Source organism: Python bivittatus, unplaced genomic scaffold (assembly GCF_059951505.1).
Source record: "Python bivittatus isolate LINGU-HERP-01145 unplaced genomic scaffold, Pbiv_v1 ctg000410_np1212, whole genome shotgun sequence".
Taxonomy (NCBI): Eukaryota; Metazoa; Chordata; class Lepidosauria; order Squamata; family Pythonidae; genus Python; species Python bivittatus.
This window is the reverse complement of record NW_028277067.1, coordinates 8,633,107-8,646,261: the sequence shown is the minus strand read 5'-3', so window position 1 is coordinate 8,646,261 and position 13,155 is coordinate 8,633,107. Positions and strand designations below refer to the sequence as shown.

The window sequence follows — 13,155 nt, the reverse complement described above, 5'->3', positions numbered from 1 at the left end:
GTTGCGCCCTTTCCTGGACCAGAAGGCCCTGTTCATGATCACTCACACCTTGGTCACCTTCCGATTGGACTATTGTAGTGCGCTTTATATGGAGCTGTCTTGGAAAATCATCTGGAAGCTTCAATTGGTCCAGAATGCAGCAGAGCAGGTAGTTATGGGCACATCTCATTATGCTCACATAACACCACTACTCCACAAGCTGCATTGGTTCCCGATAGGCTTCCAGGTGCGATGCAAGGTGCTGGGTTACCTTTAAAGCCCTACATGCCATAGCACCAGGTTACTTGAGGGATCACCTTCTCCCAAGAATATTTGCCCACCCCACACACTCCCACAGAGATGGCACCTTCAAGGTTCCTTCTTTTAAAACCTGTCATCTTATGGGACCTAGGAAACATGCCTTTTCTGTGTTGCCCCTGCTTTCTGGAATAATCTGCCTCTGATAGACAATGGGCCCCAACTCTTCTCATCTTTAGGAAAGCCATTAAGACCTGGATCTTCCCCCAGGGATTGGGGGCCAGTTGAGTGGGAGCCCCCCCCCATGGATGTTTTGCTGTATGATTGGTTGCCATTTTACATTTATATTTAAAAATACATATATTGTCTGTTGTTACATGGTTTTGTTTTTTCTTATTTATTGTGTGTTTATGCTGTATGCTGCCCAGAGTTGCACTGAGTTGAGCAGCCTTATAAATCTTTAAATAAATACATTTTATCATATGTGGTGGTCATAGAAGCAACTTCTGAACATATGCTGTCATTTTCAATTTCTAGTTCCCACTGAAGCTACATGTGCTTTTTTAGAGTGTCAGAAAAAGTATTTAAATATCCAAGAATATTGTATGTGGATGAAGAATCTGATTAATCCGTAGTAAATATCTATTGGCTCATTGAAAGAATTGAGATTCTACAGTCTGCCTGGGCAGTGCATAACTGCTCTTTGAGCTCTTCCTAATGTTTAATGTAAATCTATCTGTGGAGTCCTTGGTGTTCTCTGAGCTTGGTTGTTTTCTTGCAGACGTTTCATTACCCAGCTAGGTAACATCTTCACCTAGTCGGGTAATGAAAGATGTTACCTAATTGGGTAATGAAATGTCTACAAGAAAATAACCAAGCTCAGAGAACACCAAGGATTCCACAGTTCAACCCTGAGTTACAGATATTTTCTTCTATTGGTAAACCTATCTACCTGTACTGTTTCTTGTCAAAACTGAAAAGAGTGAGATCAGATAGATAGACAGACAGATCCTTTGTCTTCCTTTTTCTCCTTTTTAACTTGTCAGTGGTCTTCTCGGACTTTTATGCTCAGAATTGGCTTCTGCTGATCAGAGACAGACAGACAGATTCAACAGTTTACACAGCTTACATGTATGCTTTAGACCACTGGATTTTATCTGATCTTTTAATGGATTAAACCTAGGTGACAATTAGTTATCCTAGGGGTCATTTTGAAATAGTGGATAGAAGGACAGACCAAATCCTATCCTTCCTAGATTACCTTCTGCCTCAAAGATCTATAGCTATCTTAGTGGAGAAAAAGTTCCTCTTATTTACTATCCTCCTTTCTTGGTATCTGCAGTCCCCAGAAGGAACTATTCTTAGTCCAAAGATCTTCATTCCTTATATTTGAAACAACTTTTTTTTATTTATTAGAGGTATTCCTTGTTATCCATCTCACAAGACACTCAAGGTAACAAGCAATAAAATAAATACAATCAAATGCAAAACAAAAATGATTAAAAATAATCAGTAACTAGTTGTTTGGAATTCTTGGGTCACTCCCCAGCCTTCAGAAAGAAACGGTATTTATCATCACTTCTACATTCAGAAGAACATAGTGTGCTCCTTACCCCATATATTTGCTGGAAGGTATTGATGCTGTGGCTTTTTGCATCTTGTCCTTTAGTTTCTACCCAGAGCTAGATATTATGGGTACTTTATTACAGTACCTGTATGAGAAGGATTTATCTCCAGCTTTGCCTCATAATTCAAACAACTTGAGAGCCTCTCACAAGCAAGCCTGCACATGTCTTTGGAAGTTTCTTAGCAAATTTTTAAATTTTAAAACTTTAATTAAAAAAAATTTTTTTTTAAGCTTTAGAGAACCAGTTTGGTTAGTGGTTCAGGCACCAGGCTAGAAAGCAGGAGACTGTGAGTTCTAGTCCTGCCTGAGGCATGAAAGCCAGCTGGGTGACTTTGGGCCAGTCACTCTCTCTCAGCCCAGCTCACCTCACAGGGCAGTTGTTGTGGGGAAAATAGGAGGAGGAAGGAGTATTAGGTATGTTGCCACCTTGAGTTATTTATAAATAATAATGAAGATGGGATAAAATATCTAAACAAAATAAAACACAGGCACTAGTACCAATCTGTCCCAGAGTTGGCTTGGAGCTGGCTTCTATATTATTGAAGCCAACCTGGCAGTTTATGCAGGAAGATAGGAAACAGTGCTTATCCAAGAACCAATTTCAAAAAGCTGAGGGAATAGCCTAAATTACAAAGTCTTAGTTACGTAGGAAATTGCCTATTCAAACAGATCATTAAACCATGTGTTTTCTACAGTGACTACTGCTCTTCAGGATTTCTGACAAATCCAGACCTGAAATACCAGGGATTAAACATGAGAATTCTAGCATGAGAAGTATATGCTTTATGACCAAGCTATAGCCCTTCTCCAAGTCTTGCTTCCATTAGAAGTTAACAACTGTAATTGCTCAGATTAAGAGACTGATTATGCCTATTTAATGTATGCCAAATATATTCCTAATATATGTTAGCATTTTCCCACATAGATTCTTGAATTTTTTGAAATCCTACATCTCTGCAACATATAGATTCAGTTGGATTAGAACTTAAGCAATGTGTTTTAATTCTTATAGCACAACTGGTTCAATTCTATCTTGGCAAAAAAAAAAAAAAAAAATTGTCCTTGTTTTAAATACTTATCTCAGTATCTGAGGGAATACATTTTCCTTTCAAGAATTTCTTTGGATTGAACTCCTTTTACCCAGCTCCCAACAGAAACCAAGAAAAAATATCCACATGTGGGAAAATTAAACACAACGGGGATGTGAGGCATATGCTTATCTTCCTTCAGACCCACTTTAGGTAACCATTCTAGAATTGATGTGGGAAACAGTGACCTGGTTCACACTTGCACTAAGGTATCAATTGTTTAACAATTTTTTAAATAAACCAGAGTTAGCTGAATCTGCACAGCATATTAAGCCATAAGAAACAGTACACTAAATGTAGTGGCTGAATACTGGAGAGAGCCAGGAATAGATCTGAAGCAGGCCCACAAGCCTTGTAAAAAGTGTGTGAACAGCAGTTTGGATTTGAAGCCAGAAAGGTGCTTTGAGATGTATCAGTATGTATCTGCAGCTCCTTAAGCCAAACATTTATTTTCCTGAGATTGTGCTGCAGCTGAAAAGGGCAGCCAAGTGATTACAGGAAAAGACGTAGTGCTCTAAAGCATCTTTTTGCCTTTAAACAGAAGGGTTAGGACAGCCTTACTACATATCCTTTGAAGTACAGTACACCAAGTCTTCATTTTGCCCCTCTCTGACCACAAGAGGGCACATCTGTACAGTAATGAAACCCAGAAATCATTACAGAGATTAGACTTTATGATATATATGTATCTGTGTGGGTGTAAATATAACTGTCACTCAGGAAGAGTAAGAACTGTGGAAGATTATGACAGGCAGGAAAATAACAAAACACATGGACTAAGAACTCAGAAGAGGTTTGGGGAAATTGTCTTAACTAGATGAGTCAGTCTTTCCCAACTGATCAGTTAGACCATATAAATATTATCACATGCTCCATAATGAGAGGATAATGGGAATTGTGGACCTACACATCTGGAAGGCAACTAGTGGGGACAGTTTGGGTACTCTCCCTAAAGTATTTCCAAGTCCATGAAGAAGCAACATTGGTTCATCCCAAAACCCTCTATAAGCCAGCTCCATGATTCTAGAATGGCAACATTACCTTCCCTCCACACTCCAAGCTATTGGAAGAGCATCCTAGAAGCACTGGAAGTCTCAGCAAGCACTGGAATCAGTGTGCATCTTCTCTTTCATAATTATAGCCATAAGGGGCACAGGAAAATATATCTCTATAGTTTTTTAGTTCCAGGACCCTTCATTACCCCAGTCTGACTTTTCACACAAAACTAATACAGTATGGCTTTGCTTATAGAGGTCTTGCAGAATCATGAGCGATTTCCTCTATACACAAGTTTTCAGAGGAGCAAAACCACACTGGTCGTAGTTGCATAGAATGATCTATAGGGAGAAAGATGGCTAAGTAGGGATATAGGTTGTCTTAAGGAGGAGCCAAACAAGAAGGTCTTGGGATCATCTATCCAAGCCAATAGCACTCATTTTGTGCACAGCCTGATGTATCTCTTTTTCTGACAGCTGAACACTAGTCTTTTCTCCCATATAGTTCTAGTTCTACTTGAACATTGGAACCTATATTAAAAAATCAGTTTTCTCAGAAAACCAACACAAGATTAGTACAAAGCTGGAATCGATGACCCAAAGAGTTATACTGAGAATAGCATGTCTCCATCATACTGCCATCAAGTGACTATACTTCATAGCAGAGGGGTAATATTTGAGAAATATCTTTGTAGCTATCTCTAGCGTGTTGCCAGTAGCCTTTGTTGGATACTGTTTTCCATTGTAGATAAATCCCCTTTCTACTTTGATGACAGCTTGGTTAAATTGATCCTGGTGAAAAGGTGTTCCAGAATTGAGGCATTTCACCAAGGTGATAATGAAAAGGTTCCAACGCGTTCTATAATAGTCCAGCATCAGCCCTCCAAGCTGTTTGTTGGCATAGTCCAAAATGTTGCCATCAGGTCCCCAAAGAGTCAGCTGGTTGCGTGCATTGAAGTCATACAACTGTTCCTCCTTTTTGCTGGTGGCTATTTTGTGGGCAGCCTCCAGCCAGCTCCCCAGCAGAAAATGCCTATCACTGGAGAGGAGACTGTCTAGTTCTGGAAGAAGGTCATAGATCAGAACACCACCAGTTATCAGGAGTTGTGATAGCACACGTCTCTGAAAAGCCTGTTTGATTTCCAAGTAGTAATCACTCACTAGCTGTTGCAGAGCCTGACGTACCACATCCACCAGGTCATAGCAGAAGGTGCTGCTGTTGCCAAGTTCACCAGAAGAATTTTGAAACAGCTGCCAGGCTTCATAGACATCACTCTTGTTGTACCAGAGCTCTGTGTTCATCCGAAAAGAAGGACGGCGAACAAGGGGGCTGTGGTTGTGATTTACACAAGGCCCTGAACAATTGTAGACACTCTGGAAAAGCAGCTGCCAGGCCTTTATTATTTGCATGTTTTTGACACCGTAGCGCTCTGTAGTGTATGTAGCAACCCACTGTTGTAGATTTACTGGCTCCTCGAGCCAACCTAAATCTGTCATGAGCTCATATATCACATCATTTTGTTCAATACCTTCAGGGGTGAGGCCAATGCCAATCATAGTAGAGTTGAGAAAACGTCTGGCTTCAAAAGGACCCTGGTTGATGCTCTCCACTGTGCCAAAAAGGCCATGGTTCCCACCAAAGTTGTGAAGCATGCACCAAATGAAGGGCTGCCCATAGAAGGATTCAGTCCAGAGGTAGACAGGCTTAGATTCAGCAAAGAGGTCCAGCACCACCATCCTGCCTATAGGTACACCTTGAAGGAGGGCTTTAACTTGAGCAGGTTGCCAGAAGTCTCTCTGGTGTTGGAAAAGCCAACCTTGCATCAGCCATATGGCATGGGGGTCAGCTATGAAGAGAGGTATAGTTCAAATAAAGGAAAAAATACAGTTTCAGACAGTTACTTCTATACTATACTCTATCTGTTTCTTGAGAAAATACAGATTCAGTTTCTTTCTGTTTACAAATCTGTAATACTGTTAACATACTGTTTTCTTCTCATTTATTTACCTAAAATTATTTATATGTTTGCCCTGGATTTCTGTTGGAAGAAAACTTGGAAATATACTTTTCTGGCTCTGATTTTTTTGTTACAGATCTAGCAAACACAGCAATATAATTCATACCGTTAATCTTAACCTGAAAACCTATGGCTGTAAATCTATTGTGTGTAAACATAATATGAGAGTTAGTGTGGTACAATGGATGGATTACAGCAGATGAAGCCTTGGTTGAAATCTCTAATCAATCAGCTAACTGGATGGCCTTGGACAAATCACTATCTTTTGGTTTAATCTTTCTCACAGAGATATTACAAGAATAAAAATATGAAATCCTATGAATGTCCTGAACTCCATGGTAGAAGAACAGGACATAAATCTAATTATATAAAAAAAAGTAAATGCATCATTCCATTGATCAGAGTTGGTATGGTTTTGGTGCTGTGCTTCATTTCTAGCTCAAAATTATGCAGAATAATATATCTGAGCAACATGTGAACATATGAAGCTATCCTATTGCATGGTAACAAAGAACTAACAATTGTATATATACATTATTTAAAGAAAAGCAAAAGAAAAGCTACAAAGTTCATGAGTCCTTTTAACTAAATTCTCGGCAACAAGAAACAGAATAATGCCCACTTTATAAGCACAAATCCTTTCATATGACTCAAACTCTAGCTAACTAACACTGGGCAAAAATGTTCACATGATGTACATCTTTCTTTGCAGTTCAGCAAAGAAAGGACCATCTTACCCTACATGGCCATCACAGAAATGTTGCAATTAGTCACCAAGAGAAGTATGTCCGGTGGTAATGTGAGATAGGCCTTCTTTATAGAAGCATCCCAGGAGTGGAAGAAGCTTGGTAAGCTTCTTGGTGATAGTTTTTAGGGAAACTTTTCTTATTTCATCAGATTTTTAATAGTTTATTTGCAAACTTGGCTGGTAACTGGTTTAATGTTATTCTTATTGACTGGGATTCTTCTTATTACAGTGAACTGCCCGTGAGCTTCTTACAGAAGAAAAGATTGTTTATAAATGTTTTAGTACATTATTAAGAAAAAAACCTGAATTTCCACAGCCTTTACAGATATTAATTCACCATTTAAAATGTTGTGAAGAGGCTCTACTATTATCCTTGTAATATGCATGGCTAAATGGGCTAAAGATGAGCAGAGGTAAAGAGAGGAGAAATAGGGAGGAACAAGAGGCCCTGTCACATTGTACCTCCTGTCATGGAGCGGAAGACAGCTGCGCTGATCTTGGAGAGATAGGTGGTATTTGATGAAAGTGGGTGCATCTCATTGAAGGTGTCAGCACTGTATACATGATCTGTACCAAACTCTTTGATCAGCTCCTTTAGAAAGAGGGTCCCTATGACCTGAAACATGGGATCTTCAGGCGACAAGAGGTAAGCACATGAATAGGTGCAATCAAAGTGACTCCAGCTCTCCAGCCGTGTGGCATTGACCTGTGGAAAAGCCCTATGACATGGGAAAAACACTGTGAAACAGATTATAAAGCCAACTCTAAATTCATTGCGTTGTGTGCTAAGTGCTATGTGTTTCTGCAGGAAGATTTAGACTCAGGACAAAGAGAATGCCAATGATCATGATGGCAGGAATCCAGAATATTAGTAAGTTTGGTAATTTCAAAGCAAGAAATATGCTCAAAATCATATATCCCTGTTGTATCTTTTCCACTGTTCTTTGGACCCAGATGTCAAGAGGTCTGGTTAACAGTAAGAGAAAATATATGCTGCACGGGCTCAAAACATTTCTCAGAGTTATTACTTAAACTCATTCTGAATTTCCCCCCCAGGAATACTCTTATTCTAGCATTGGCTTTCACATGAATACTCCATTCAATACTTCACTTGCCCCCGAAAAGTCCAACATCCTATAGTCTAGGTCCTCACTTTCTGGGCCAGCCTGTCCCACATCCCTTGGAGGAAGGCCACTGTGGCCACTGCTTAGTGGATAAGCACATCCTTTCCATACAAAAGAGTCTCGAGTTCAAGAATCCTCTTTCCAGGAAAAGTCATTTTTAAAACCTTGGGGGCTGCTGCCAGTGAGTACAGGCCAGTCTTTCCAAATGTATGCCTTTCAGCTGAATTACAATTACAACCACACTAGCTGGGGACTGATGGAATTGTTAATCCAACAAAGCTGGCCAGTAGATGTTAAGGAAAAAGGATGTAGACAATGCCTGGGCAGATGGAAAACAGTCTATCCTGGTATGAGACAGCTTCTTATACGCTCATCAACCCAACTCATTTTTCTGATATATGTGAAGCATGGCCAACCTTTACCTTAAAATGCCTTGGGGGATATGCCCAGAGAAGGCAGGCAGCACTGTCAACATACCCAGAGACCTCATTCTCTCTAGGATCCTGTACTGGGAAGGCAAAAGAGGCAGGATGGAGCAATGAAGCAAAGCCCACAGAATAATCCACACAGAGCCCTGCTACCCCCATAAAACTGGTCCAGAAGAAGGCACATGTTCTAGAAAAAGCTGTGCACTCTGTGACCAATATGATATGAGATCTATGACTTAATTTTCTGATAAAATTCTGTTTTACTCAGAATCATGGTGTGCAGAGCCAATATTGGACCACAACTGGAGCTAGACAGACTATTTAATTTTTCCCTTTTGCACCTCCAGAGTTTTCAGTGGTGTGGGGGTGCAGGAGTTCATTATAAACTCTCCCATAATATCCTCAAAAAAAGAGAAATAAATTGCAAATAACCCTGAGTTATTAAATCAGCTGATGAAGCTAGAACAGTGGCTGGGAACACACTCTTGACCAGTTGTGATGCCCGCCTGATGATCACAGACAAGCCACTATCTTCTACAATGACTCTGATGATTCAGTACAAGAACCCATCCCCATGTAAGCCAATCTGAGCCCAGAGGAGGAAAAAATAAAGGTGCAACATGAGTAACGTTACAAGCACCAAAAGTGCTCATGAAACCATTTCACATACTATGAGTCTGGTTATGATTAGTTTACCAAGATAATAACATTACTGTTAATTTTAATGTCATTAATGTAAAGTATAGACGTCCTTGTGTCTTTTAAAGTAATACAAGGAAAGGTTCTTGCCAGACAAATGGAGTACTGCTACTTTTCAGAAAGTCCAGATGCTATACACCTCTGTATTTCCCCCTGCATTACATCCCTATGAATGTCTCCTCCAGTCTTTTCCTGAAACACAGACTAAAAAATATAGGGTTAGATTCCTCAGCTCACCTTCACTGCTTTAAAACTCAGCGGGACTGACAAAAGCCCAACCCCACATTTGCCTAGTATAGCTTGGCACAAAAGGCATGAAGGTAAATACAACAGGAAGACGGAGGGCACCCTACTGCCAGAGACCGGGCTACAGCTTTTGTATTGGCCAGGCCTAGCTACCTGCAAATTCAGTTGTTTCTGATGCCAGGAGAAGGGCAGTGGTCCTGCCCAAGTGTGCAGATTCCCCATCCGGTTCCAAGCCAGGAAAGCAGGGCCAGCGAAGTACTCATCAATTTCTGACTGGTTTAGACCCAGGGACAAATACACCTAAAAAACAGTAGTACAGCATGAAAGTTGCTCTGGAGAAGATTCTGGTTTTAAATATTGTTACAGCCATAATAACATGCTTAATAACACATACCTGCTGCCAGATGGCTTCCTGCCCAGTGAATGCCAGTGCCATGTTAATGCCATGGAGTGCCATCCAGTCAATCTCCTGTTCCCAGCGGTCCCAGTTCCACCACACGTAGGAATAGCTGTAAGTGCAGACATTTTGATAGAAGCGGAACCTTGGGAGAAAAATGCAATATGTGCATAAACAATTAATTAAATGTATGTAATAAAATTACTTTGCATGCATTTCATGATTTCCCCCTTCTTTCAATTAAAAATTATAATTTGGCCCACAACTTTGGGAGGAGTTGGCTACAAGTAGTAGTACCTAACCAATTTTGACTGATCATGAAAAGTTTTGGTAGGATCAGACGTAGTTAGAATTTGGATGGGAGCTCACCAAGAAATCACAGGATTGTGAGCTAGACTGGGATATTTGGGGAGAAAAACTTTGGAAGAAGACATCGACCAACCACTTACGTATTTTTGCCAAGAAAAGTTCATATCCTTGTACAGGTAGTCCCTGGGTTAAGAACGCCTGATTTAAAGATAACCCATAGTGAAGAATGGAGCCTACTGTAGCAACATTCGATTTAAATACACAATGATTCAAGTTAAATACACAATGGGTCAAGTTCATTACACAATACTACTTATACAGTATTATACAATAATACTGTTCCAGCTTATGTACAAATTTGACTTAAGGAACAGAACTCGTTCTTAAACTGGGGACTACCTGTAGTCAACAGGAGTCAAGCTGAATTTGAGAACCTTTTATCTTTTTACATGGGAAAGGCACTCAGTGGGGTGGGTGGACCAGATGAACCCTGGGACCTTAGGTTGTGTTCCAATACACTAGGGGTGCCAGTGATGGGAAAGGCTGACCCAATGGATGGAGATCAGCCTGTACTTCTTATCATTGCACTCTAGCCACATTTGATCTGCATGGCCCGGAAGCCTACCATTAGCAGTGAGAAAACCTCTCAGTCAGCCAGTCTGGGGCATCATGAATGAGCAGTGAATTGTTAGCTATTTCACACTTTGATGGTCACAAAAGTTGAGGTTTCTTAGTGGCTTCCCATCCAAGGACTGATCTGGGTTAGTTTTGTGAAATCAGCAAAGGAGAGTTAAGTTGCATTCAACACATTCACACAAAGCTTATCTCATACACTCATATATATCTTGCTTACCATCACTCATGCCTTGGTCACTTCCCGGCTGGATTACTGCAATATGCTCCTCATGGGGCTGCCCTTGAAGACCACCGGAAGTTATAACAGGTCCAAAATGCGACAGCTTGTGCAGTATTGGGCACCTCTCAGTTTCCCCATGTTACATCATTGCTGCATGAGCTACATTGGCTCCCTTTTTCTTTCCAGGTGCAATTCAAAGTGCTGGTTATCACCTTTACAGCCCTACATGGTACTGGGCAAGGTTATTAGCAGGACCACCTCTCCCTGAATCCATTCCATTAGATCAGATAAAGGGCGCACGCTCCAGGCCCCTTCCCTTAAATGTTGCCATTTCTGTAGCAATCCCTGCCCTGAGAAGCACCCTTCCCCTTGAGAACTGGTAGGTCCCCACCCTCCTAGCCTTCCGTAAATTGGTGAAGAGCTGGCTTTCCCCCCAGGCACTGGGACAGTAAGGTCAGAGCCTGGAGATTGAAGAGATGAATGGATATAGTTATGGACTGGGTGCCTGGTTTTTCTTGATCCTTTCTTTTCTTTTTGTATTGGTGTTATTGTTGTGTTTTTATCATTGTTAACCGCCCAGAGTTGTTTGCTACAAGATGGGCGGCCATATAAATGTTTTAAATACATACATAGACTAAGATGATCTGTATAAAGCAGACCCCTACAAACCAGATGCATTTTGGAAGGGCAGAACATTTCTAGGGGGCCTAGATACATCAGCAAGGGAATTCTCCATTATTTTATAAGAGCAACAAGATTAGACTCCAATCATTAGGGCACTAAAATGAAGAAAACTATGAGTGAATCTGAATGTATTAAATTGTTCAATAAATTCTAGCACTAAAAACCAAAAAGGCATATTTAAAAAATCAGATTATAACTTGGCTTAGCCCAGGATGTGATCCTCTTCTCCCAGTTTTGACCCTGACTCTAATCAATGGGCCACAGAGTTCAAGCAAAATGCACATTTACAATTTTCAAGTCTGCATATTCCTGTGTACCAATCTGAAATCCATCATTCCTTTTTGGTAGAATAGGCACTTTAAATTTAAAGTAAACCACTGGGGCTCAAGTTCATTGGGAGATAAGGCTTTGTACTGCACTTGGAAAATTATTTCTGCTCAGCCTCAATGGGAAAAGGGCTGACCGAATTTTACACATTGGGAGAGACCAAGTGATCATTAATCCATGCGTGTTAAGGCAATGCTTGCCACATTACAGGCATGAGGCCTGGAGAGAACCCCTTTGCCTTAAACAACGACTGGGCAATCGGAGGTTCAGTAAGTCCCAGACACATCTCCGGGCCAACATTCTGCTGAATGTCATTTCAGCACCGAGTAATTAAGGCTCAAAAGTTTCGGGCCACCTGCAGAGCGGAGAACTTATCTGAAGCAGAACTCGGCTTCCCGGGCGCGCTCAAAGAGATACGCCTTGACTTCCCATATTTTCAAGGGGAAGCCGGATATACTCCTGCTTCGCAAACAGAGGTTATGGATCCTTTGCCTTCCTTCTCCTCCGGAATCGAATCACCTGTTGGGACTGGTGACGACGATCTCTGCGGAGACCGGCGGCAAACTCTCCGGCAGTCGGAGCTGCGTCCCGGACCAGGAGACGTGGCAGCCGCAGAAGTCCTTCAAGTAATGGTAGATCCCCGAGGCGGCGGCCACTCCGCTGGAGCCAGAGACGTTTACCGTGCCCGGCGCCTCCGAGCTCAGCCGGTAAGTGTCGAGACCGCCAGGCCCGGCCAAAGACCGGTTCACGGACACCGCGAAGGCGGAGGCTGCCCTCGGGCCCAGAAGCCGCTCCAGCAGCTCCCACACCGCTGTTGCCTGGCGCGCCTCTTCCGCCCCCGGCTGCAAACGGGCGATCGCCTCCCATTCCCACAAAGGCCGGGAATTAGCAGCGGCTGCCGCTGCCGTTACGGCCGCCCAAAGGAAAAGCAACCGCGGAAGCGCCATCGAAGGGCCCCGACGGCCAATGGCTGCCGCAGCTCCCTTGCGAACCAATTGGTTTCCTCGCCACGCCCCTACAATCGCGGGGGCCGCTGTTGGGACGGGAGAACTCCAGCCCCCTTCGACGCAGGCGCGTCTTCCGTTCTCTAAATTAATCTGGATTCTGGGGCATGTTAGGTAGAGACGGAGAGAGGAGGGCTGTGGGGAAGGACGTCCTGGCAAAACGAATTGTAAAATCGGAAGGTATCCCAAGGATCGTCTAGTCCAGTGTTTCTCAACCTTGTCCACTTTAAGATGCGTGGACTTCAATTCCCAGAATTCCCCAGCCAGCCTTGCTGGCTGGGGAATTCTGGGAGTTGAAGTCCACACATCTTAAAGTGGACAAGGTTGAGAAACACTGGTCTAGTCCAACCCTCTACAAAATGCCGGAA

At 42.1% G+C, this 13,155-nt stretch overlaps 1 protein-coding gene across 2 annotated transcripts; it reads right to left on the bottom strand.

Annotated features, from left to right (window-relative positions):
* Positions 1 to 1,606: 1,606 nt before the first annotated feature.
* Positions 1,607 to 12,780, bottom strand: NAGLU (N-acetyl-alpha-glucosaminidase). Of its 2 annotated transcripts, none has more exons than XM_088143463.1 (6): positions 12,303 to 12,780; positions 9,605 to 9,719; positions 9,364 to 9,510; positions 8,260 to 8,345; positions 7,176 to 7,432; positions 1,607 to 5,794 (listed from the first exon to the last, which is right to left on the bottom strand). In XM_088143463.1, exons 1-6 carry the CDS (start codon positions 12,728 to 12,730, stop codon positions 4,578 to 4,580), a joined length of 2,250 nt encoding a protein of 749 aa, XP_087999589.1. In that variant the 5' UTR covers positions 12,731 to 12,780; the 3' UTR covers positions 1,607 to 4,577. The 2 variants fall into 2 exon arrangements, with proteins under 2 accessions (XP_087999589.1, XP_007424968.2); XM_007424906.3 differs by having other exon boundaries at positions 9,605 to 9,752; positions 12,303 to 12,779.
* Positions 12,781 to 13,155: the final 375 nt, after the last annotated feature.

What these genes read in the sequence shown, in the direction of transcription:
- NAGLU (XM_007424906.3), bottom strand. Translation starts at nt 12,730, where the DNA reads ATGGCGCTTCCGCGGTTGCTTTTCCTTTGGGCGGCCGTAACGGCAGCG. An exon ending in GTCGTCACCAGTCCCAACAG is followed by an intron (nt 9,753 to 12,302) that starts GTGATTCGATTC and finishes TTTTCTCCCAAG; the next exon opens with GTTCCGCTTCTATCAAAATG. An exon ending in AGGAAGCCATCTGGCAGCAG is followed by an intron (nt 9,511 to 9,604) that starts GTATGTGTTATT and finishes ACTGTTTTTTAG; the next exon opens with GTGTATTTGTCCCTGGGTCT.